Raw genomic sequence first — 27,498 nt, forward strand, 5'->3', positions numbered from 1 at the left:
AATGAAATACTTCTTTTTAATTCTTATACATATTATATGAAAGAAATTAAAATTTTGATGTTTGATGCATAAAAACAAAAGAATTGAGTGGTATGTATGCAAATCATATCTAAATTTAACATTTTCTTAAATTTTAATCTTAAATATTTTTCAGGGCACAAATGTTATAATTTAGGACACGCGTGCCCCCTTTTATTTAATATTATTTAATTCAGATACTTATGTGCCATGTTAGATACGTTTCCTAGCCGTGTCGAAGCTATGTCCTTGTCCGATACGTGTCTGACACACCACGACTCCTTAATTAGAATTGTTCGTGCACCATTGCTCTCATCAACCCAAGATAGCTTTATATATGTGGCAACATATAAAGATCTGTATTTTGCCATGAAGTTTTACTTTGATAATATCCTACATTGCTTGATATTCCTCTCCACATCCTGTACCAATCTTGGCAAATATAAATTGTTTTCACCAAGTAAGAAGTTTCATCTCTGCCAAAATATCCGACCATTTGTTCATTGACACTTGTAAAATAGACTCTCTAAGTGAACTCCTAAAAACAGAAGCTTGATACACCATCAACAATCTTCATCATCTGACATGGATCTTGAGGCATGACACAGATCTCAAAGCAATTTTTTGGGCAAGAAATATTCAAACTTTCATTAAAAATCATCCAGTATTCCGATTTCAACAAACTTATAATCAAAATGACATGGTCAATGAGACGGACCCAATGGTACCGAGATTGATTTAACCTAAATCAAATCGAGCCATGATGAAGCCATTAAACCATGTTTGGAAATTTTTAGGACACATTTAGGAAGTCAAATCGATGCTGAATCTAGCAAGTTTATAGTTAATTCGAGCGTCTCGGCGAGATGAATCTAACGAGCCCAAAATCGCTCAATTCTGACATCGTTAAGACACTGAAATGTCCATTAAACATCATCTAATCAAGGGAAACTCTCTGATTCGTCCGATTAAAGTGGTTCATATCTGCAGTAATTGCACCCGAAACTCTAAATAAAATCCCAACCCTCTCATGAGAGGGAATGAGAGCTTGAGCATTGAGGAAAAACTTGAAATTTTGAGGAGCTGGAGTCCAACGTCACTTTTGTCGTCGTTGACCATAGCTGACCCGCAATCAGCCACCGTCTACCGTTCACCGTCGATCACTGTCGATCGTCACCCGTCACCCGTTTCTTGCAACAGGTTCTTTCACACATTGACGGTGTAATTCAGAGGACTTTGTTATCCTTTCGTTACTGTGAGACAAGTGGTCTCTATAATGTTCAGCTTATAGTAAATTTTTACAATTGGGTCAGACCCCGTGGTTTTTTCTCTTTATTGGTTTTTCACGTTAAAGTTTATGGTATCTCTACTGGTTGTTTTCTTTTATCTGAGTGTGTGCTGAATCTTTGTGCAACGCTAAGACAATAATTCATTACTCTACCGCCGCAAATCTTCTAGCACGCATCAAACCTATTTTGAAGGAGCATATAAACATAGAATCAATTATTTTGATCATACGATTTGTCCTAGAAACGAGCCCAATTCTTCTAAAAATTATTATGAATGACATGCGAATTTATCAACACTTCAAAGCCTACTACTTTTGATTGCTTTGTAATGATTAGTCACTGATGACAGCTCAACGCATATGCTACCCTTTTCTTAAAATTTTTATGCTTGAGCACAAAATAAAATGAGAACTAGTACTCCACCTAGAAGGCATGACTCCCTCTTAATTTGCTCTAGGTGTTCAAAACTCGGATCCCCGTGGTCAATTTAGAGGGTGAAATTGTTGACTAGTAAATAATGACTCCAATGGCTCAGGGCTATCATAATGCCATATTTTTTTTATCGTAGATGAAATAATTTTGCTTGTAATAACTTAGCTTTTCATGAAAAAAAAGGCAATATGATATCCACCTTGGCTCGACACAATTTCAATCTTCACTTTGAAGGCATCACAATCCACCTCAAACTTTTGATTAAAGTCTTATAGTGATGGAATAAGGGTTTGAGTAACATGTATTTTTAAATCATCAAAACTAACTTGGCTTCACCTGACCATGAAAACTTGAATTCCTTGAGAAGCCATGTTAATGGTATTGTTATATGACTAGATTTCTTGATGAATCTCTTATAGAAAGTTAGTTTATCGAAATTGAGTTCTTGAGCAAATTATTGTGAGCTGGGTCAATTTACAATAGCTTGTATCTTAATTGGTGTTTTGATGTTAGCTGTTGAAATATTTACCCAAGAAAGCATGTTTTTGAGGTTAGAAAGTGATACTTTCTGTTGACAATGTAGCTGCTCTATCATAAGAACTCTAAAAATTTATTGTATGTGTTGTTAATGCCTCTACTCTGCATGTTTGTATACTAGAATATAGTCACTATACAAAACAACAAATTGTCCAATAAATGCTTGAAAAAGTAGGTTTGATTTTTTTATAAGAGTGCTCGGTGCATTAAACATGCCAAAAAGCATGACTGTAAACTCATATAAAGCATGGTTGTAAACTTATGTGATGTATCTTTCCATTTGGGCTGTGTGTTGTCTTAGGTATCAACTCTTTCTTCTCATTGGTCTCTAATGTCACCAAAATCAATTCCACTGACACATCTCTCATAGTTTGTAGAAATGTAGCATGAAACATTGTAGCTCCCTTCTCTGTCCGAGTGTTCATCATTGTTGATTTTTTCAAGGGCGAAAGTATAATACACTTCTCATCCTTGATAAATAACTAGATACCTTTATGGTCATCATGAATTGTACCCCTATTATATTGTTACTATCGGCCCAATAGAATGTGATATGTATTTATCGACATGATGTCAAATCACCCCTGATCCTCTAACTTTTTTTCAACGAAGAAGTCTATCAAATACCTCTTAGCAAACTGATCTCGTTCCCATTCAAACATGTCAGACAATGTGATTGAGAATGTTTTTAGGTAGTGAGGCTAAATTTATCCAGCATATGTATGGATATCACATTCTAACAACTTCTTTCGTCTATAATGAAGCCGCATGTCTTCGCTTTTAGTATGCAATGATTACAAAAAATGTTTTGCCTAAGCCACTAATGATCCCTCTTTGATTAAATTTGGATAATTAGTCGAACCACAAAGTCCTTATCCTCATTTTTGGGTAGCTAATATTCCTCCTTATTGATACAGTTCTAGGGCTTCTAGAAGGTGTTTAGGAAGCAGATCTAGTGAGGTTACGGTTGTGGAGTAGCGAGGGAATGGTAATATGCGAGCTCAATGTTGTTTGGATGAGGATAGACATCGTTCAACGACTGTCCCGACTTAAAACAACAAAGAGAACCCCAAAATGACTATGTACAGGCAGGAAGGAGATTCAAACTTCAGTTCCTGAGCAAGATACATGCACATCACTTACAACAGGAAGGTGATATAACAATCATTAGGGTAAAATTAGATAATACAAATTTCAAAACAGAAAGATAACAACTCTAACTCAACAACAAAATACCCTGCTAAATAGTCTGCTCACAAAAAAATTATCAAAATTAGAAATAAAGAAATAGGAAAAAAAGAAAAAAAAAAGGAAAAGAATTTGGCTGAAATACGGCATGTGTGGTGTCTTGGGTGAAAATTTGCGTCCCATGATTGCAGGAGCCTCATGTCACAAAACCACGGACATCAAATCACGTTAAGTTCCCGGTTTGTGGTAAAATTGATGTTCTGAGTTAATCTCCTTGGGTAGGCGGTCTTTTTTTGACACAATCAAAGCTGGAACTATACATAGAAATTATCGTGTCCTATTAATTATTCTAGAGAATTAATTATTAATATTTAAGCATGTCTGACTTACCGTGTTCTATTTTTTTGTAATTATGTCGGGTCCCCGTATCATATCATGTCGTGTCTATGTCCACTGTGTCTGTGCTTCATATTTTGGCATGATTTTCTTAGCTTTGGTACGTGCATTATAGGGCTCACAATAATGACCAAACCAAGCCTTCTCTTTAAATTGAGTGGCATGACCTTCATCAATCCTTTGATAGCAGTAAGATTGGATTTTGAGATTCAGATGGGCTCAAGTATAGAGATTACTGGATTCTTTTTTTTTTTAATTATTTCCTTCTTACTTGACACAAATAATTCATTTGGTAATCTCCTTTGAACTTCATTTAGTCCATAATTTGGGTTTTTTAAATGAATATTAAAAAATGCATCCATTTTTAGGCATTTTGTTATATGTTTTAGAGTCAACCTAACAGCTACATTCTATCTCATGGAGCAGGCTGATCCTTTCATAACTTCATAATGGAATTATCATATATAGTGATAGCGTTGTTACCTAGTCAATTGGTTTCAATTTTCGATCTAATCTTGAAACATTGAGCTGTGTTTTCTGGATCTGAAAATTTCACTTGAACTAATTCCCAAATATCTTCGGTGGTCTTGTAGAATATCATCTTTCTATCTTTGGCTTTATGTTCTAGCTGCTTTCAAGCATCCTACCTTCCTTTTGCAATTCATAACAAACATGATTAATTGGAACCACGTATTGTAATCTTATGCTGTGTAATTCTCAGGGATCTATATTCATAAATTGAGGTTGGTGATTTATGAACAGTTCTTGCAGGTTTCATACCTGCGGTAGTTGATGATTCTCCAGTTGCTCTCAAGCCATTGCTTATTCTCGGGCTGCCAGAAATTACCAGGAAGTCTTTTTAGCCATGAACAAACACAAGATAGGGGACCATCAACACTTAATGTTATAGCGTACAAATATCACAACAGGCACAGGAAAGGAATTCTTGTAATTTTGGCAAGGCTGTATCAAGCGATATCAAGAGAAAAATGAAGGAAATAAATGTGATATTTAAATTCAAATAGCGCATCTAATATCAGTAATAAAAAATAGCTATTTTTTCATGAATATTCCAATCACATCAAATAAGTAGAATAATATCCTTGTCCAAATCTTCCAATCAATAGCTTTGATCCTTTTAAAGAGTTTGGAGAGCAGTCTGAGTCACTATCTTCCTAGTGTTTTAGGTATTTGTGAAGGATTTTATTTCCAAAAGTTATCCGATTTTCCGCTCCAACTTATTTTGTCTTTTCAAAATAGCCCCAATCTGCATTGTTTGGTTTAATGAAGAAAATTTGCTTTTAATATTTACCTTGTTGAATTTTTATCGATTTGACCATCTTGTTCTTAATATGGAGCATTCTTCTAACAGGGACAGAAATCTGATTTGGATTCATCTGCTTGCATGCGAAGCGCTAATGATTCTGGATCTGTCATCTCAAATATGAAATGCATCATAAATCTAATCAGTGAAAGAGTCATGCAGTTTTCTGAATGTAAAAGGCTGATAACTCAAACACTGCATGTTTTACTCTCTGAGAAAGGAACAGATTCGACTGTGTTACTGTGCATACTAGATGCAATAAAATTCTGGATTGAGGATGATTGCAAGCATGTTTCATCTGGAACTTCAAGCTCTCTTGCTCCGAAGGACATTGTTTCCTATCTACAGAAGCTGTCACTAGTTGATAGGAGGGACTTCTCACAAACTACATTAGAAGAATGGGACATGAAATATCTTGAGCTTTTATATGGTTTATGTGCAGATTCAAGCAAGTATAAGTTACAACTTAAATACTTGCCCTTTTTTATTTGTTTCCTATTTTTTGTATTTAGCTTATCCACTTTATGGCTACTAGGTATCAATTGGCACTTCGCCATGAGGTTTTTCACAAGGTGGAGATGCAATATATGCTGGGCCTAAGAGCAAAGGATCCAGAAATTAGACAGCGGTTCTTCCAACTTTACCATAATTCTCTTGATAAAACATTATTCATCAGGCTTCAGTATATCATCCAATTTCAGGACTGGGAAGCCGTGGGCGATGTTTTCTGGCTAAAGCAAGGCCTTGATCTTCTGTTGGCAGTTCTAGTGGAAAATGAGCCAATCAATCTTGCCCCAAATTCTGCTCGAGCACCACCACTTATGGTATCAGGACCATTCCTGGACCGTTCAGGTGTTCTGCCGCAGGTATCTGATGCTCAAGATGGCCCTGAGACTGCTCCGCTTACATTTGAATTTCTGCTGAACAAGCATGCTCAGTTTCTGAATGAAATGAGTAAACTTCAGGTAAAAATGTCTTTATCACATTTTTCTTTTTTCAACTTTTCATTCCAGTATTTTTAAATATTTTTGTTACGGATGTTGTAGTGTGATGTATCATTGACCTGTATCTGATTTGAGAATGTGGTAATAATTTCAAGTTTGTTTTCCTTTCTAGGTTGCTGATCTTGTGATTCCTTTAAGGGAATTAGCCTATGCAGATCCTAATGTTGCATATCATTTATGGGTATTGATTTTCCCAATAGTTTGGGTCACCCTTCAGAAAGAAGAGCAGGTTTCTCTGGCTAAACCCATTATATCACTTCTATCTAAGGACTACCACAAGAAGCAACAAGCAAGCAGACCTAATGTTGTGCAAGCACTCCTAGAAGGTATTCATTTGTGTCACCCCCAGCCTCGAATGCCAAGCGAGCTAATCAAATATGTTGGGAAGACTTACAATGCCTGGCATATCTCTTTGGCTTTACTTGAGAGTCATGTCATGCTGTTCATGAATGAGCCAAAATGTTCCGAATCACTTGCTGAGCTTTATCGACTGCTGAACGAAGATGATATAAGATGTGGTTTGTGGAAGAGAAGGTCAATTACCGCAGAAACAAGAGCTGGCCTATCCCTTGTTCAGCATGGTTACTGGCAGCATGCTCAAAGCCTCTTTTTTCAGGCAATGATCAAGGCCACTCAGGGTACTTACAACAATACAGTTCCCAAGGCTGAAATGTGTCTTTGGGAAGAGGAGTGGCTTTATTGCGCTAGTCAGCTAAGTCAGTGGGATGCATTGACAGAGTTCGGAAAGAGAGTGTGGAGAACTATGAAATTCTTTATGATTGCCTTTGGAAGGTTCCGGATTGGGCCTATCTGAAGGATAATGTAATTCAAAAGGCTCAATTGGAAGAGACACCAAAACTTCGTATTGTTCAAGCATTTTTTTCTCTTCATGATAGAAATACAGGTGGTGTAGCAGATGCTGAAGGTACTGTGTCCAAAGGTGTTGAACTTTCACTAGAACAGTGGTGGCAATTGCCTGAGATGTCTGTTCAATCCCGCACACCACTTTTGCAGCAGTTTCAGCAGCTTGTTGAGGTCCAAGAATCAGCCAGAATTATACTTGATATTTCCAATGGAAACAAGCAAACTTCTGGAAATTCTGGCTCTGGTGTTCACAGTGGATATGCAGAACTCAAAGATATCTTCGAAACATGGAGGCTTAGAACTCCTAATGAATGGGATAACATGACAGTTTGGTATGATTTACTTCAGTGGAGAAATGAAATATATAATGCTGTAATTGATGCATTTAAGGATTTCGCATCAACAAATCCACAGCTTCATCATCTTGGTTACCGAGACAAAGCTTGGAATGTGAATAAGCTTGCCCACATTGCCCGTAAGCATGGTCTTTATGATGTTTGTGTGACAATTCTCGACAAGATGTATGGCCATTCTACCATGGAAGTGCAGGTAATATAATGCATGGTATTTTTTAACTTCTATCGTTCTAGTTTGTCTCTATATATTTTATATGGGATGAAAATTTCTCCCTTTAGGAGGTAAAGTGTAGGCCTTTCTCTCTTTGTTTTTCTTTTCTGGTTCTGCTTTGTGATCTTGAAACATATAATCATACATTCCATGTTCACGTACAATATGAAAGCTACTTTTTGTTTTGCTTTACTACTTTTCATGTTGATTTAATCATTCATCTTGCTTGGTTCTCATTATGAACATTCTCCTAAGGATAGAAAGTCCATCTAATATTGCATTTCATTTTTTTTTTAATTTCTCATGCTCCACCATTTTGCAGGAAGCCTTTGTGAAAATAAGAGAACAGGCAAAAGCTTATCTGGAAATGCAAGGAGAACTAACCAGTGGTCTCAACTTGATCAACAACACTAATCTCGAGTACTTCCCTGTGAAAAACCAAGCAGAAATATTTCGCATCAAAGGAGACTTTTTGCTAAAGATGAATGATTGTGAGAATGCTAATCTTGCATATTCCAATGCTATAAGTCTTTTCAAACATTTGCCAAAGGGTTGGATAAGTTGGGGAAATTATTGTGATATGGTATACAATGTTCACATCCTTTTAATTTTTTTTTCTTCATTTATTATTGACAACTCAAATATATGTATCCTGGCAGGTTTTTAAGGAAACACATGATGAAATGTGGTTAGAATATGCTGTGAGTTGCTTCTTTCAGGGCATCAAATATGGTGTTTCAAATTCTAGGAGTCATTTAGCTCGCATACTTTACCATCTTAGCTTTGATACCACAAATGAACCTGTTGGAAGAGCTTTTGATAAATACTTGGACCAGTTACCACATTGGGTCTGGCTTTCATGGATACCTCAGCTCCTACTGTCTTTGCAAAGGAGCGAAGCACCACATTGTAAGCTAGTTCTTCTAAAAATTGCTACTGTGTATCCTCAGGTATATAGATCCATGCTCCTACTTTTCATGAATTTGATAAGCTATATCACTGTTAGTTCAGCAAATTCAGATTTCATTAAATCATTTGCAGGCTTTGTACTACTGGTTACGAACATATCTCATGGAAAGACGTGATGTTGCTAATAAATCCGACTTTGGAAGGAATATATCATCTGCCCAACATCGCATACAACAAGCTATTTCAGGATCCAATGGTAGTATGTCTGATGGAAATGGAAGAGGTCTGAATCATGTTCCTTCCGAAAGCCTTATTCATGCAGGCCCCCAAAGTGGCAGTAATTCTGTTTCTCATGATGGAGGAAGTTCTCAAGGGCAGGATCCTGACAAACCAGCTAATTCTGATGCTGCGGTCAATTCTGGGCATGAGCAGACTCCACAAGCTGCAGCGGCTCAAGAAAATAATCCACTTGCATTTAGGCGTAATACTGCACTTGGTTGGGCTGCTTCTGCTGGTATTGCATTTGATGCTGCGAAGGACGTAATGGAAGCTCTTAGGAACAAGCACCCTAACTTGGCTAGCGAACTCGAGGTAAAAGTATTTGAGCATTTGCATACATAGCACATGGTATATGTATTTACATATCTAACACTTAAACTTTCATATTTGCACACATAGAATACAAATCTTTAATATCACATAAAAATGGTACCATTATCACTTTTAAAGAGTGAAATACACCTTTTCATGCATAGGTTTAAAGTGCCAAAGAATTGTGTACCTAAATATGAAATTTAGGTGCGAGATGTAAATTCATTAGAAGTGTGTGCTGCGTTTGTAAATTTCCCAAAATATAACCACTACCAGAATCAATAATCCCTTGCCCACATAATTGGAAACCATTTCATCACCTGTAGATTTGGAAAAGTTGAAGAACTCCTTGGCATGTATTGTGATGTCGTTTTCTCTGTTCCATTCCGTTCTACTATTTTTTATTGAATATTCTTTTTGAGAAGTCCTGCTATGGATTCTTAAGCCCATTCTCATATTTAAGGAACATAAGCTATATATTCATCATTTTAGGCATCAAAATACTAAGTGATATTGAAAAATATGTATAATTGTTTGTCTTTATTAAATTGCATCACGTTCTAATACTGGATGAGTTGTTCAATTTCCAGGCTTTACTATCAGAAATAGGTTCAAGATTTGTTACTCTTCCAGAGGAGCGGCTTCTTGCTGTTGTTAATGCATTACTTCATCGTTGCTACAAGTATCCAACCGCTACCACTGCTGAGGTTCCACAATCTCTTAAAAAGGAGTTATCCGGTGTTTGTAGGGCTTGTTTCTCTGCAGATGCGGTGAACAAGCATGTTGATTTTGTGAGAGAATATAAACAGGATTTTGAACGCGATCTGGATCCCGAGAGCACAAACACATTTCCGGCTACCCTTTTAGAATTAACCGATCGGCTGAAGCACTGGAAAAATATTCTCCAGAGCAATCTTGAGGATAGGTTTCCAGCTGTTTTGAAATTAGAAGAAGAGAGTAAAGTGTTGCGGGATTTTCATGTTGTAGAGGTGGAGGTTCCAGGACAGTATTTTACTGATCAGGTTGGTTTGCTATTATACTGCCTTGATTTTTTGGCTGCTATACACGGATATCTCTGATTAAATAGCCAAGCAGTGGACACGGATGCATGCCCGACACACCTTAAAAATGGGCCCGACATGTCCGATTTAAATAATTTTAGAAAAATGGGACAAGTGTTTCGGATATTTGTGACTCTTTTTTTTATTCAGTTAACATTAAAAAAAGTAATTCATTTTTTATTTAAAAGTTAAACCTATATAATTTTATCTTGCTATCCATTAAATAAAAATTTAATGTTTAACTAAAAGTTTTTAAAAATTAATGGTATTAATTTCTTATTTTTTTCTTTTGTATTAGTTTTAATATTTTATATATTTAATTTGTAATATCTTTTTTAATAATTTTTATTATAATCGTGTGTCGATGTCCAATATTTTTAATAAAAGAAGTGTCTTGTAATCATGTGTCCATGTCTAATATTTTTAATAATAGAAGTGTCTTGTGTCCATGTTCTCATATACTTGTTTGTGCAACATTTTCAACTAAAACTTTATGGTATGTTTTTTATCTCACATTCTGCTTTCATTTGATAAATTTTGCTTCTTGTATCATAAGCATTTTCAATATTTTTTTTTTTTTTTTTGATTGAAAAAATAAAATCTAGGAAGTCCCGCCTGATCATACCATAAAGTTGGAAAGAATTGGGGCTGACATTCCTATTGTTCGGAGACATGGTAGCAGTTTTCGGCGCCTCACACTTATGGGGTCTGATGGTTCCCAGCGCCATTTTATCGTTCAGACATCTCTTACTCCTAATGCTAGGAGCGATGAACGCATTCTCCAGCTCTTTCGAGTCTTGAATCGGATGTTTGACAAGAATAAAGAGTCAAGGCGGCGCCATCTAATGATTCATACACCAATTATAATACCGGTTTGGTCACAGGTGAAAATTCTCTTTCATTTTTGTTTTATAAATTTCTTGCATAGCTATCAGCAGATCTCCATTATTAGAAGCTATGAAAATTTTTTTTATATTTTTGTTTTGGGGCATTTAGATACATACCACACAATTCCTATGTATTTACATGCCAAACATTAAAATTTTTGCTTTTTGCATTTATGCCACCCTAATTTTTTATATCACATCAAAAGTACACTTTCCATGCATAGTTAGGGTGTCTTATGCGTAAAAATTAAAATTTAGGTGTGAGATATGTAAATACATAGGAATTGAGTGGTATGTATGTAAATCTTCCTTTTGTTTATTTATTACATTTAACATTACTTTTTCCCTGAAGGTTCGAATGGTAGAGGACGACCTCATGTATAGCACATTTCTCGAGGTATATGAGATAAATTGTGCGCGGAACAATCGTGAGGCGGATATGCCAATCACTACTTTCAAGGAACAACTCAATCAAGCCATCTCCGGACAGATATCTCCTGAAGGAGTAGTGGAACTTCGCTTGCAGGCATATAGTGATATCACAAGAACTTTGGTGAATGATAACATCTTTTCCCAGTACATGTACAAGACAATCCCAAATGGTAACCATCTTTGGACATTCAAGAAGCAATTTGCTGTCCAGCTAGCACTTTCATGCTTTATGTCATACATGTTGCAAATTGGCGGTCGCTCCCCGAATAAGACTTTATTTGCGAAAAACACCGGAAAGATTTTTCAGACTGATTTTCACCCTGGTAACGTGTGATCTTTTTTAATTTATTTTAATGCATAATGAATTCATATGCAAATAGTGTTTGAGATCCTTTTTTTCCATGTACTTCTTCAGCTTATGATTCAAATGGAATGATCGAATTCAACGAACCAGTACCTTTTCGGTTGACTCGCAACATGCAATCATTCTTCTCAAATTTTGGAGTTGAAGGTCTCATTGTCTCTGCCATGTGTTCTGCTGCACAATCTATTTCCTCGCCCAAGGTTAGCTGTCATTGTTTTGTTTTGATAATAATGTAATTGGCGCAAGTTTACCATTTTATTATTATGTCGGCTGTTTTAATTTTCTAAAAATATGAAAATAGTTTTGATATAAATATGATTTTTGAAAGTAACATTTTGATTTTAAAAATAGATGAGACCAAACGGGTATCACATTTTGGATAATTTGGATGACTAAGCACGATACCACAAGTAATACATTTATCCCGAAAGATAAACATATCACTTGTAGTAGACTTAATCACCTAAACTAAAGAATTTGTGGCATCCGTTTGGTCTGTGAAATATTTTATATGAGGCCGCCTAATATAAGGATTAGATAGAGTTTATTATACCTGGGTTCCAAGTTCCCTATAGAGGCAAACCCCTATAATTAATTACATCTTAAATGATCGGGGTCACTTAAGAAAACTCTCGATTAAGATCAGTGGTTTTACTTTCCAGATTTCAAATTTTAGGTTTCCAAGATTGGACACAGGAAAATCAAATGAGAGTGACTCAAAATAGGAACAGTTAGTTTAAGGAATCCAAAGAAATGAAAAGTAAGGGATATCACAGATCCAGGAAGAACCCGGGGGACCTCCCAACTATCCTATGGTTTGGCTTTATGTATTTGAAATGATGTTATTTAATGTTTTAATTCTGCAATTTATTTAGAATTTAGGACTTATATTCACATGATATCTGATCGTGCAAATAACCTAAAAAGATAGGAGGATTTACACCGTACTGTACGGTAACCTCAGAATCTTAAAGTGTTAGGACTTATAATTGCACAACAGAGTTGTGCAAAAGCCTAAAGGTGATATATGAAGGTTTATGTTGCGCTCGGCAAACCACATCAAACTCCTATGGGTTGTTATTTAAACTAAAGAAAGTGATCGGTGTTATAAATGTGTTTTGATGTTCCTCTTCTAAATGTCCTCGTCATGCCGCCTACCGTATCTGCTCCAAGCTCCTCGTTGTAGCATCTTCGGGTTTGAAGTCAATCCTATGTAATCACTAAGTTTTCCTATACTAAGGCATAGTGTGTATCAAAGCAATAAAGCATGCGGTATAAAAGAAGAGTATAACATGCTGGGAGAACAGTATAACATGCCAGGAGAACAGCATAACATGCCGTGAAATAAAATGTTGTAATATAAATCAAACATGTATAGTTGGGAGACCTGCTGCTTCTTTAAGCTAGCTATTATTCACTGTATAAATAAAAGAAAAATTGTCTAGAAAACTCGAGAAAATCGACAAATAATCCACAATGGAAAACTCGGGAAAAATTGGCGGGTAATAATTTAAATAAAACTATCAAAACTTCGGGAAAATCCCGGAGAAAAGACCACGAGTGCTTTGTCTAAAAATTTCAAAAAAACATATGAAAAAGTCCGAAAAGAGGGGACCGCAAGCACTCGGGTCGGGGCTAGGCTATATATCATTCTACTAGAAGAATATCCTACTAAATCTAACTTAGGAGGGTACTCCTTAGCCCGGTATCGGTAATCAATAAGTGGACAACCAATTTGTAACACATTTTAAAATTATATTTTAGCATGCACATATATTTCAAGCATAACACAAAAGAAAAAGTTATATTAATTTTGTAATAAAAATATTTTTTATAAATATTATATCTGTTCTTATCAATTGGTTTTATCAATTTTTAAAAAATATAGTTGTCCACAAGTCGATCACGTCATTGGGTCTAGGACCACCAACAACCTAAGAAGTTACAGGTCCCCCTCTAGTCTTATGTCAGTGAATCCTACAGTTCATAAGGTCCCAGAATTGAGTCCTGGTGTTGTAGGATGAGATATCATTCTGCTCTATCACCGGCGTACCTTTATCATCATCGTCTTTTGCCCTAAAACAAAATCGACCTACTTGTGACATTGTTTGATGATTTCACATATAACAAAAGACTATACATGGACACTTATGTATCAGACATAAGCACAGAAAACCGAACCAAGAAACAAGAAAAAAAAAGACTAAAATTGGGATGAGAGAGGAGGAATTGATTCACCCAAAAGATTGAAAGACAAGAAGGGTGAAATAATCCTCAAAAGAGAGCCCAAGATCCTTGAATCAATCCAAAAATGATATCATTTTCTCAAATTGTATATAATTGGATCAAGCCCAGAAGGGTATTCTTTCCAAATGATAATTTTATGAATTTCCAAACCCTTCATGAATTCAATTTATATCAACTTCATGATTTCTCGAAATAAAGTTTCAAGAACTTTTCATATGTCACAAAGCGAAAGAGAGTAATCCATAGGAAACAACTTTCTAAATTTCCAAAAGCTATGCCAATATCAAATCCATTCAATTCCATCTTTAATCAAAAGTTTTTTTATGTCAGATAAGCCATGAAATCACTCATATAAATGTATTTAGTGAGGAACAACAAAGAATCAGTCAAACAGGACAAATGGAACCAACTGGGATGTCCACGGATAAAGGTAGCAGACAAAAGCCACCAAACCAATCTCATGACAAAGACAGCATACCAAAACCACCAAGCCAAACTCACGGCAAAGGAGAAAACAGGAAATAGCCAGGCAAGACAAAAGAAATCAACCCAGCTGAAATGTTCACGGGTAGGGGCAGGAAAAAGAGAAAAACCACCACAAAATAGTCCCACGAGTAGGGGCATTAGGAGGAAAGCCTCCACACTTAAAGTTCACGATTAGGGACAACAAGAACAGCAACCAACTTCACCAAAATTAGCTTCACAGCAAAGGGGAAAGCCACCATAAGTAATGTCATTGCATTGTATTTGATATACATAAGAGAGTGAATGGAAAAGCTATTATACATCATTAAGATCGAACCCATTTTCATCACACAAGACATGATAGTAAGTTAATTTACTTATACCAAACATCACCACATATAGATAGATATCGAAATCGTGAATTTTTGGATGACAAACTTGATTACCAATAAAAATCTCAAGAGGAGGAGGCATTAAAGAGGAGGCCTCAGCCGAACCATGCCCAACAAAAGTGTCAAACCAAGCCCATGGAATAATCCAAATAGTGAGATATTTTAGCCAACATAAATCACCAAAAGGAGCCCAAATCGAGCCCACCAAAGGGGTAAACCAAGCCCAAAACAAGGGGCAACCCGAGCCCTCATAGGGGTAAAACAGCTTTTTGCATACAGGAAAACATGGCCAGTAAATCTGAGTCCAGGAAGAAGAGCAAAACAGAGAATTATGACAGACATACAAAACCATAATTCCAGGAAGAATCCACTTTCAAAGAGCTAAAACCGAACTTTCCATATAGGGAAAACAGAGGAAAATTTCAGCAAGAATCCATCTCAAAAGAATCAAAGCCGCATCCAACGAATGGGCCAAAATAGGATAAAAAAATTTCCAGTATAAGTTCAGTCCCAAAAGAGCCAAACCGAACCTACCAAATAGGCTAAATAAAATTAAATTTTTAGCTATCATAAAGCCAACCGAGCCCATACAGGGAGGCAAACCGAGCCCCTCACAAGGGGGTCAAAAACAGAAATAAAAGACTTTAGCAAGGATCCAAAGCCAAAACAACATCCAACAAATAGGTCAAAAATAACTAAAAAAAATACTTTCCCCTTGAATTCTCACATTTCAAAGTATTGTGCCAACATATGCTTCAACATAAAAAAAAAAGAAAATTCTAGATGAGCAAGCATCAATTTAAAATTCATATCCACGACCTTTACACATCTTAAGCAAGAAAGAAGCATAAACCATCTTTTTTCCTAAACAAATAATCCTCCTTTTAAAAGTAAATTGCTTAAAGAAAGAAAACCACAAATTTCCAGCATGTAGATATAGAAATAATAGAAGTGTAAGAAGAAGATTTGCATGTAAGAATGAACCTAAACATGCTTTCTATGTATCTTGAGCAGAAAAAAAGGCAGCCATAACATGCTCTATTTCAATATTTCCATGGACTATTTCATACTAAAGTTTCAGAACAAGCACCGATCTTTCTTTCACGTGCTCTAGAAGAGATAAAAAATATTTTTATGTCATCCGAAATAGTGTAAAAATAGAGGAGAGGAGGAGAATACTTCGTTTCAGCAGATTTAAAATAGAATTATAAGATAGTTTCAAGAGAACCACTCCAAGAGAAATATTCCTCTTAAAGACTCCAAAACGACAACCACGAATGCTCCACACCACAAGCACCCGAAAAGCTAGCTTAGAGAGTGTTCCGGCAAAGAAAACAACACTCCACGAATACTCCACACTCCAAGCGCACGAGAATCAGACTTAGAGAGAATTTTAGCAGAATTTTCTTCCCTAAAGGCCTCCCACAGTAAAAACCACAGCCTCTCCTTTCTCTCAAGAATTTTTCAACAACTTAAAAGGGGAAGAGACGGGAGAGGAGAAGGTGGCTGCGTGGATCTTCCACGAGAGCTAGGGCACGAACGAGAGTGAGACGAGCCGAGTGTAACACCTGTTCGAGCCACAGGACGGGTCGAACGAAAGGCCAAATGTGCGGGTAGAGGTGTAAATAGAGTTTAGGGTTTAAATTAGATTAGAATTATTGATATAATTATAAAAATACCAAATATTTTGAAAAATAAAATTTGATCTGTCCCTTTTATTCGTGCGTCATAGCATATAAAAAATGAACGAATTTTTTAGGTAATTTTTGCGTTCCGGACGCACTGGCGCTGTCCGTTTTGCCACCGGAAGTCGTTTTGACGAATTCATCGATTTGCATGCAATTTTATTGTGTCGGAAATTATGGCAATATTGGTTTCTTCTCCTACAAAAATTGGTGTTCTGAACGCGTTAGCGCAGTCCAATTTGTCGTCGGAGGTCGTCCGATGTTCGCATTTTCACCCATTCTTTAGACTCAATTTAAGTTCAATCTTGTGCAATTTAGTGAATTCTGTGCATTTGGTGAGTGTGTGTGATGATAAAGTCCTGACAAGGTTTTCCTAGGGCTTGAAATCCTATTGAGAACTTCTCCCTGAGTCTCCACACAATAGCCCTTAACCGCTCGTCCATAAGACAATGATTTTGAGAATATTAATGTGAGACATCACAGGAAAAATTGGAGGTGACTTGCATTTCTAAAAAGGGTGTGTCCCAATTCTAGTTTTCTAAGATGGTTAATAGGAACTCCTAGAGCTAGATCCTAGGATCCTAAGAAAAAGAGTAGTGACCTCAAAATGAGGTCAACATATTAGTATTACTTCTATTGTTATTATTATTATTTTATTGTTAGAAGTTATTTTATTAAAAGTTATTTCTATTTATTTTGTTGTCTTTTTTTTTTATCTTTTGAGTGTTATTAGGAAAGATTTGGGTGTCAATTTCCTACTTCTTTGACTTGATCTCCAACTAGGGCCTGATCGACAACAACGTTGCCTACAGCCTGATCTTTCATTGCGGGATTTTCAGTCATCGGCCCTTCCTCCAACAGTCAGAATCCTTCTGTCTTAGCTATCCAACCTTACTTTTGGCTCAATCAGAATCATTGCGGACTCCTCTACCACCGAGCATTCTTTCGACAATATACTTGAGTCCATTAGAGTATTGATGCCGACCTCAATCCCTCCACAGACCGTAGGACTTGCAAACCACATGAACTTCCCGATCACCACCTATAAACTTAACAATTCTAATTTTCTCCAATTGTCCAAAGCCATGTTATTGTGTTAAAGGATGCGAGAAATTTGGCCATGTCACAAGGATGATTCATGAACCTTCGAAAATTGATCTGACGTATAGAGCATGAGAAGTGTAGAATTCCATGGTCATGTCTTGGCTGATTAATTCCATGAAGACTACGGTTGGTTGTTCGTATATGTTTCTTCCATCTGCAAGTGCCCTATGGACGATAGCTCGTGATACCTACTCGGGTGTAAGAAACTCCAACCAACTTTATGAGGTTTCCAAGAAGATTCACGCTGCAAAATAGGGATCAAAGATCGTGACCCAATACTATAATGACTTGGTGGCCTTATGGATGTAATGCAATCTCTACAATGACTACACATGAGACTCTTCAACGGATCTTTCCCTCATAGAAAATTGTGGAAAATGATCATGGGTTTCAATTCCCTTCAACTCATTCACTGAGGTACGCCGTGAAGGAAGCCGAATACTTGTCATGATCAACACCTTCACTCCAGCCGAACCGTCCGTCTTGGTCTCTAATAATGCTCAAACCTCCACCTCATCACCGGCTAATCACTCCACTTATGATTATTGTCACAAACCCAATCATACCCGTGACAAGTGTTGAAAGCTCCACGGGAAACCAACGTATAAACTTTCAACCAAATCCTCCGCTACTAAGGGTCTCACTACAACCTCAGAAGCGACGACAGTACAACCGCCTCCCACTTGGAACATCCCAAAATCACTAGACTTCATTAAGATTCAGATGGAGCACTAGATCAAACTACTTGGAGCTAGTTATTTCTCTTCCGACTCGTTGACCTCCCATGTTTGTCAAGGTAACATTCTGATGACACTTTTTTTGCTTCTTCTAATCCGTAAATTATTGATTCAGGTGCCTCGGATCATTAGATCGGATGTTCTCAAGCCTACTCCACATATTCTCCGTGCTCTGGAGAAGTTACTGTTAAAATTGTTGACGGCTTCTATAGTTCCATTACGGGTAAAAGTTATGTTGTTCTAACAACAGACGTGACTCTAGAATATTTGTTACATGTACCTTCGTAAGTGTAACCTCATGTCAATCATTAAGTTTGACATATGACCTTGGTTGTGTTGCTCATTTCTCTCTTGAGGTTTGTCTTTCAGGATTCTCGTTTGAGAATGATGATTGAAACTGCTAAGTGGGTAGTCGAACTCTACTTTTTCCAAGTTGTAGTCTTTCTCAGTACACTGAATGTCCTATTATGCTTTTACACTGTCGTTTAAGTCATCTCAATTTTCAATATGTAAAACAGTTACATTCTTTAATGTTTACTAATAAGAATTTATCGAGTTTTAAATGTGAGATTTATCGGTTAGCTAAACATCATCAAGTACCATACCCACCATAATATTACGCTCGTTCTGTTTTTTTTTTCACTAATTCATAGTGACTTGTGGGGATCCTCTCGAACATATAGTTACACCAATAAATGGTGGTTCCTTACCTTGATTAATACTCATACTCGAATGACTTGTGTCTATACATTAAAAGACCAATCTGAAGCTTCTGTCACCTTCAAAAATTTACATTCCTTCATTTTGACCCAATTCAAAACATCAATTGAAGTCTTTCGAACCGACAACGACTGTAAATTTTTTAACTATATTTGGGTTTTTTTTTTTGAAAGGGCAACCACTATCACAACTTTTACAAAATGGTGTAGCAGAGCAAAAAAAAGGGCATTTGTTCGGAACACTGCCAGAACTTGTTGTAAGCTTGATCTCCGTTCAATTATCTTCCTCCGATATCTATCACTCAAAAGAGTTATTGGTGTCTCGATCCTGTCACAAATAAATTCTATGTGACTGTCGATATCTCGTTCTTTGAAAGTGATGCTTACTTTCCTAATATTGCTTCAAGTGAGGGGGCGATAGATCTTTTGGACACTACTCCTTTTCCAACTCCATTAGATATGCCACCTCCTCCAGCAATTATTTTCGTTGCACCATCTGTCTCACTGGATCTACCATATACCAAACTAACATCTTCTCCACCCACTCCTCGTGTCTATACTTGGCGCATCAAACCCTCAGTTGAGACTTGTCCCAGTATCCCCAGTCTCGACCGACATCCTAGGCACTTCACTTGCGGAGATTACTTCTACTTCAGCTGAGGAGGTGAGTTCTACCAATTAGGTTTGCAATTAGGCCTGCTCTCTTTATTCCATGACAAAATGTCTCATTCCACAGCTTTTCCTTGACGGATCGTCTTCCATACACTATTAAGGCAGCATTGGTGGACCCTACATGAAAAGTTGAAGTAATTGATGAGATGAATGCCCTTCGGCGAATATGATAGTAAGTTAATTTACTTATACCAAACATCACCACATATAGATAGATATCGAAATCGTGAATTTTTGGATGACAAACTTGATTACCAATAAAAATCTCAAGAGGAGGAGGCATTAAAGAGGAGGCCTCAGCCGAACCATGCCCAACAAAAGTGTCAAACCAAGCCCATGGAATAATCCAAATAGTGAGATATTTTAGCCAACATAAATCACCAAAAGGAGCCCAAATCGAGCCCACCAAAGGGGTAAACCAAGCCCAAAACAAGGGGCAACCCGAGCCCTCATAGGGGTAAAACAGCTTTTTGCATACAGGAAAACATGGCCAGTAAATCTGAGTCCAGGAAGAAGAGCAAAACAGAGAATTATGACAGACATACAAAACCATAATTCCAGGAAGAATCCACTTTCAAAGAGCTAAAACCGAACTTTCCATATAGGGAAAACAGAAGAAAATTTCAGCAAGAATCCATCTCAAAAGAATCAAAGCCGCATCCAACGAATGGGCCAAAATAGGATAAAAAAATTTCCAGTATAAGTTCAGTCCCAAAAGAGCCAAACCGAACCTACCAAATAGGCTAAATAAAATTAAATTTTTAGCTATCATAAAGCCAACCGAGCCCATACAGGGAGGCAAACCGAGCCCCTCACAAGGGGGTCAAAAACAGAAATAAAAGACTTTAGCAAGGATCCAAAGCCAAAACAACATCCAACAAATAGGTCAAAAATAACTAAAAAAAATACTTTCCCCTTGAATTCTCACATTTCAAAGTATTGTGCCAACATATGCTTCAACATAAAAAAAAAAGAAAATTCTAGATGAGCAAGCATCAATTTAAAATTCATATCCACGACCTTTACACATCTTAAGCAAGAAAGAAGCATAAACCATCTTTTTTCCTAAACAAATAATCCTCCTTTTAAAAGTAAATTGCTTAAAGAAAGAAAACCACAAATTTCCAGCATGTAGATATAGAAATAATAGAAGTGTAAGAAGAAGATTTGCATGTAAGAATGAACCTAAACATGCTTTCTATGTATCTTGAGCAGAAAAAAAGGCAGCCATAACATGCTCTATTTCAATATTTTCATGGACTATTTAATGCTAAAGTTTCAGAACAAGCTCCAATCTTTCTTCCACGTGCTCTAGAAGAGATAGGAAATATTTTTATGCCATCCGAAATAGTGTAAAAATAGAGGAGAGGAGGAGAATACTTCGTTTCAGCAGATTTAAAATAGAATTATAAGATAGTTTCAAGAGAACCACTCCAAGAGAAATATTCCTCTTAAAGACTCCAAAACGACAACCACGAATGCTCCACACCACAAGCACCCGAAAAGCTAGCTTAGAGAGTGTTCCGGCAAAGAAAACAACACTCCACGAATACTCCACACTCCAAGCGCACGAGAATCAGACTTAGAGAGAATTTTAGCAGAATTTTCTTCCCTAAAGGCCTCCCACAGTAAAAACCACAGCCTCTCCTTTCTCTCAAGAATTGAAAACACGGTTGGTTGTCGAAGGCTATTAACAAATCTTTGGAGTTTGACTATGAGGATACGTTTGCTCCGGTTACTAAATTGAACACCAATTGGGTCTTGTTATCCCTTGTTGTGAATTTGGATTGGCTCTTACTCTAACTGGATGTCAAGAATGTCTTAATGGCTATCTCAAAGGGAGGTACATGTCTCTACCTCCGGGCTTTGACTCGACTGCTTTCGGGGGATAAGTGTGTCGGCTGTGTAAGTCCCTCTACGGACTGAATCAATCCCCTCAGGCCTGGCTTAGCAAGTTCACGTAGATGGTAGTGGGTCATGGGTTGTCTCGATTAGATCATACTCCCTTCTTTTGGTATTTCTCTAATGGCCAAATTGTCATCCTTATCGTCTGTTTCGATGATATTGTGCTCACAGGTAATGATCTGTCAGCCTTGGGATCTTTTAATGACATTCTGGCCACATCTTTTGAAATGAAGGACTTGGATTTTCTCTGATACTTCTTAGACATGGAAATTATTCGGTTCTCTCGGGGCATTTGTCTTTCCTAGCGCAAATATGTGATAGACCTAATGACAGATACCAACGTTCTACTTTGCAAACCAGTGGCTGTTCTAATGGACCTCAATGAGAAACTGGCTGATGTTTCCAATACTGCTCCTGTGAAGAAGGCACACGTGCCCCGATATTTGTCACGCAATAGATATTTGTAAGTCAGTTCATGCATGACCCCTATAAGGACTGTCTCACCGTTGTCCAACGGATCATCCACTGCTTAAAAGGAACACCAGGCTCAGGTTTTGTTATTCTTAAGTCATATCTCGTTCTATTGCAGTTTATACTGATGCTGATTGGGTCGGGTCCGACCATGATTAGCGATCTACCTTGGGTAATCCTCATTCGTGTGGAGAAACCTTGTCATTTGGAAAATCTAGAAACAGTCGGCGGTTGCTCGAAGCAGTGTAAAAGCTGAGTTTCATTTCATGTCTGGGAATCTATGAAGCTCTGTGGTTACTACGCATCATTCTCCGCAAATTACATCCGCGGTTCTCTGCTCTCCTACAACTGTTCTATGATAATAAAGCCGCAATTAACATTGCTTATAATTCGGTCCACCATGATCGCACCAAAGATGTAGAGATTGATTGTCACCGCACCAAGGGGAAGCTTGATTTTGGGAAGATTTGTATTCTATTTGTCCCATCCAGTGGCCACCTTGCAGATTTCCTCACAAAAAACCTTTCTTGGCCATTGTTTGACGACTTCAAATTCAAGTTGAACATGATTGATATCTATGTTTAACTTGAGAGAGTATTAGAAGTTATTTCTATTTATTTTGTTGTCTTTCTTGTTATTTATATATATATATATATATATATATATATATATATATATTCTAGTTTATGCATTTTCTTTTTATCTTTTCGGTGTTATTAGGGAAGATCTGGGTATTATATCTTTCCTTTTTTTATACCCCTTATATTATATATTTATATCCCTTTTGCTACTCAATAATATTATCCTGCTCAATTTCCAAATCTCTGCACCTGTCTACAGAAAATAGACTTGGGAATGTTTAAGCGGATCAAATTCCTTCTTGTTTTAAGTGTTTGTGTGCTTGTGGATTCTTCTGTTACAATCATGCTGAAGTGCGTTTTATTTATTTATTTTTTTGGGTTATATTGTAGCAAAGCCAGCACATTTGGTATCAACTGGCCATGTTTTTCCGCGATGAACTCCTTTCCTGGTCTTGGAGAAGACCCCTCGGCTTGAATTCGGCTCCCGTTACTTCCGGAGGAATCAATCCATTGGACTTCGAACAGAAGATTAAGAGTAACGTGGAGCATGTCATTGAACGTATCAAAGGGATAGCACCATTTCCGCCTTCAGATGAGGTACGCGCTTCTGTCCATATTCTGCTTATTGCATCTGCTTAACCCTTATACATTCTCGTAATTCTTAAATTTTTATTATTCTTTTTTATTTCAGGAAGAAAATACAATTGATCCACCCCAATCTGTGCAAAGAGGAGTCACAGAACTGGTTGAAGCTGCTCTGAATCCAAAGAATCTGTGCATGATGGATCCAACTTGGCATCCCTGGTTTTAAGTAAACTAATAATACTCCTAAACTTCAATTTTTACATTCATGCCACCTTATTTATATGCTTTAAAATGGTGATTTTTTTTTTTTTTTTTGGTGGGGGGTTGGGTTATATTATGAAAGAATTGTGTGGCCTAAATGTAAAAAAGAAAAATGTAGGAGCTGTATTGATAAATTTATATGAATTAGGTGTATGTAAAAGCCCTTTTCTTGGGGCCCTTTTATAAATACCAACCAAAATTGAAGTTTAGGAGTTACATATGTAAATACATAGGAATTGTATGGTATGTATGTAAATGTTCCTTTAATTTCCTTTATTTTTCTTTGAAGTTTGTGAAGTTATGCTAACCTGCCATGTTTGAAGTTAGTGAAACGTGGTTCTGAATTTGATTTATTATTATTTTTTTATTTTGCCAAGGTTTTTTAGTTGAATGTTTGAATCTCTGGTTTGGAAACGATGATGGAACTGTACAGTATCTTGGTCTCCATGTGGTGTATATCTCCTTCTACACATTCTCTATTCTCTCTTACATTCAATAATGTTTGAATCTCTTTGCTCTCGCCACCCAGAACAAACCCTTCCATGCTTGTTTCTAGCTTGCTAGCTGCCCCTTGCCACCACTCCAGAGGTCCAAACCCTAAACGACACAACATACACCCTAGATCGAACATTAGTTTTAGTTTTGTTTTGTAAATTTATTGCAATTTCAGATTTTAATGTTATTTGTTGTAATTTTAGGCTTTAAATTCATTATTGAATGTTTGTTAAATTTCATTATTTGGTTCAGAGAAAGTACAACTCTAGTTTTCATCTTAAGGTGACCAAAATCAACTATAGATAACTCTAGACATAATACTACTTTTCTATTGTTAATTATCAAAATCAGCAACTCTTAAGTTATCCAAATGTTGCACCGAAAGGCATGATGTCAAGCTAAGAAAGTAGCGTCTCTTAGCTTTTGATTGGATACAAATAAGGGCGAACAATCAATTCTCATGGGATTGAGAAAAACTGATGCATTAATTAAAGTGAATTCAATGATCAGCCCTAATAGTAGTAGGTTTTTTAAATGTTTCTTTGAAGTTTAAAATTCAATTTTAAGTGATTTTAATTGGGATGTCGTCGACATTTCATTTTCCCTCTATAAGGTTGTATTCTAGAGCTCCAACTAGTGTTTCTACTGTATCTTGATCTCCATGTGGTGTATATCTCCTTCTACACATTCAATATTCTCTTCTACATCGACTCCTTTCACCCTCACCACTTCCCCTTTGTTGCCACCTTGCCAAAAGCATTCCTCTTTGCTCTAGCCACCCAGAACAAACCCTTCCATGCTTGTTTCTAGCTTGCTAGCTAGCTGCCCCTTGCCACCACTCTAGAGTTCCAAACCCTAACCGACACAACATACACCCTAGATCGAACATTAGTTTTAGTTTTGTTCTGTAAATTTATTGCAATTTCAGATTTTAATGTTATTTGTTGTAATTTTAGGCTTTAAATTCATTAATAATATTTATTTTTCTTTGAATGTTTGTTAAATTTCATTATTTGGTTCAGAGAAAGTCCAACTCTAGTTTCATCTTAAGGTGACCCAAATCAACTATAGATAACTCTAGACATAATACTACTTTTCTATTGCTAATTATCAAAATCAGTAACTCTAAATTATCCAAATGTTGTACCGAAAGACATGCCGTCAAGCTAAGAAAGTAGCGTCTCTTAGCTTTTGATTGGATACAAATAAGGGCGAACAATCAATTCTCATGGGATTGAAGAAACTGATGTATTAATCAAAGTGAATTCAATGATCAACTTCTTAAAGTTAGTCTTAGAATTAGTGGGATTAGATGAGCCTTTCCTTATATTAAAAATTTCACTTCACTTTTGTGATCAGGAGAACAAGCAAGCCCTAATAGTAGTAGGTTTTTTAAATGTTTCTTTGATGTTTAAGATTCAATTTTTAAGTGATTTTAATTGGTCGTCGACATTTCCTTTTCCCTCTATAAGGTTGTATTCTAGAGCTCCAACTAGTGTTTCTACTGTATCTTGGTCTCCATGTGGTGTATATCTCCTTCTACACATTCTCTATTCTCTCCTACATCGACTCCCTTCACCCTCACCACTTCCCCTTTGTTGCCACCTTGTCAAAATCATTCCTCTTTCCTCTCGCCACCCAGAACAAACCCTTACATGCTTGTTTCTAGCTTGCTAGCTAGCTGCCCCTTGCCACCACTCTAGATTTCCAAACCCTAACCGACATAACATACACCCTAGATCGAACATTAGTTTTAGTTTTGTTCTGTAAATTTATTGCAATTTCAGATTTTAATGTTATTTGTTGTGATTTTAGGCTTTAAATTCATTAATAATATTTATTTTTCTTTGAATGTTTGTTAAATTTCATTATTTGGTTCAGAGAAAGTCCAACTCTAGTTTCATCTTAAGGTGACCCAAATCAACTATAGATAACTCTAGACATAATACTACTTTTCTATTGCTAATTATCAAAATCAGTAACTCTAAATTATCCAAATGTTGTACCGAAAGACATGCCGTCAAGCTAAGAAAGTAGCGTCTCTTAGCTTTTGATTGGATACAAATAAGGGCGAACAATCAATTCTCATGGGATTGAAGAAACTGATGTATTAATCAAAGTGAATTCAATGATCAACTTCTTAAAGTTAGTCTTAGAATTAGTGGGATTAGATGAGACTATTCCTTATATTAAAAATTTCACTTCACTTTTGTGATCAGGAGAACAAGCAAGCCCTAATAGTAGTAGGTTTTTTAAATGTTTCTTTGATGTTTAAGATTCAATTTTTAAGTGATTTTAATTGGTCGTCGACATTTCCTTTTCCCTCTATAAGGTTGTATTCTAGAGCTCCAACTAGTGTTTCTACTGTATCTTGGTCTCTTCCATGTAGTGTATATCTCCTTCTACACATTCTCTTTTCTCTCCTACATCGACTCCCTTCACCCTCACCACTTCCCCTTTGTTGCCACCTTGCCAAAAGCATTCCTCTTTGCTCTCACCACCGAGAACAAACCCTTCCATGCTTGTTTCTAGTTTGCTAGCTGCCCCTTGCCACCACCTCGAAGTTCCAAACCCTAACCGACACAACATAAACCCGAGATCGAACATTTGTCTTAATTTTGTGCTGTAAATTTATTGCAATTTCAGATGTTAATGTTGTCTGTTGCAATTTGAAGCTTTAAATTCATTATCAATATTTATTTTTCTTTGTTAAATTTCAATATTTGGTTCAAAGAAAGTCCAACTCTAGTTTCATCTTAAGGCGACAGTATTAAGCCTTGACCTAATATTACTTTTCTATTGCTAATTATCAAAATCAGTAACTCTAAATTATTCAAAAGCTGCACCGAAAGACATGATGTCAAGCGGCCCGCCCGCATACATATGATATTTGTTTATTTAATATTTTAATATCAACCAACCAATTAATGAAAATGCATATATTATTTTAGAAAATTTTAATATCAACCACATCTTTGTTGTCATGTGTAGATTTGGATGTTGTAAGACTACAGATCAAAATTTTATGCACGTAAATGCATATGGAGTCAACAAAGCAAGGGCTACCAACCGGGCAACCGGCTTTCAAATGCCATTCAGAGTTAATTTTTTAAATAACACAATTCTTATATATTTACACATCCAAAATCTAAACTTTCATATTTACATTTATACCACTCATATCTGACTTCATATCAAAAGTACCACTATTAATTAATTTTAAAAATGAAGTACGCCTTTTTGCATTCATGAGCTATAACAATTTGTATAAATGTAATCGTGCAGTAAATTTGATGATATATATATATATATAATA

General features: G+C 36.5%; 1 protein-coding gene across 1 annotated transcript in view; it reads left to right on the plus strand.

Moving 5' to 3' along the window:
- LOC110039435 (transformation/transcription domain-associated protein-like) overlaps positions 1-24,040 on the plus strand; it is a 167,596-nt gene extending 143,556 nt beyond the window's left edge. The window contains 13 exon segments of the mRNA XM_020744489.1: positions 5,233-5,636; positions 5,720-6,149; positions 6,301-6,936; positions 6,939-7,601; positions 7,942-8,202; positions 8,279-8,569; positions 8,661-9,119; positions 9,710-10,141; positions 10,786-11,064; positions 11,420-11,822; positions 11,915-12,063; positions 23,232-23,438; positions 23,533-24,040. Coding sequence (XP_020600148.1) covers positions 5,233-5,636; positions 5,720-6,149; positions 6,301-6,936; positions 6,939-7,601; positions 7,942-8,202; positions 8,279-8,569; positions 8,661-9,119; positions 9,710-10,141; positions 10,786-11,064; positions 11,420-11,822; positions 11,915-12,063; positions 23,232-23,438; positions 23,533-23,652 — 4,734 coding nt within the window. The 3' untranslated portion in view covers positions 23,653-24,040.
- The last annotated feature ends 3,458 nt before the right edge of the window (positions 24,041-27,498 follow it).

Source organism: Phalaenopsis equestris, unplaced genomic scaffold (genome assembly GCF_001263595.1).
Source record: "Phalaenopsis equestris unplaced genomic scaffold, ASM126359v1 Scaffold000002, whole genome shotgun sequence".
Classification (NCBI taxonomy): Eukaryota; Viridiplantae; Streptophyta; class Magnoliopsida; order Asparagales; family Orchidaceae; genus Phalaenopsis; species Phalaenopsis equestris.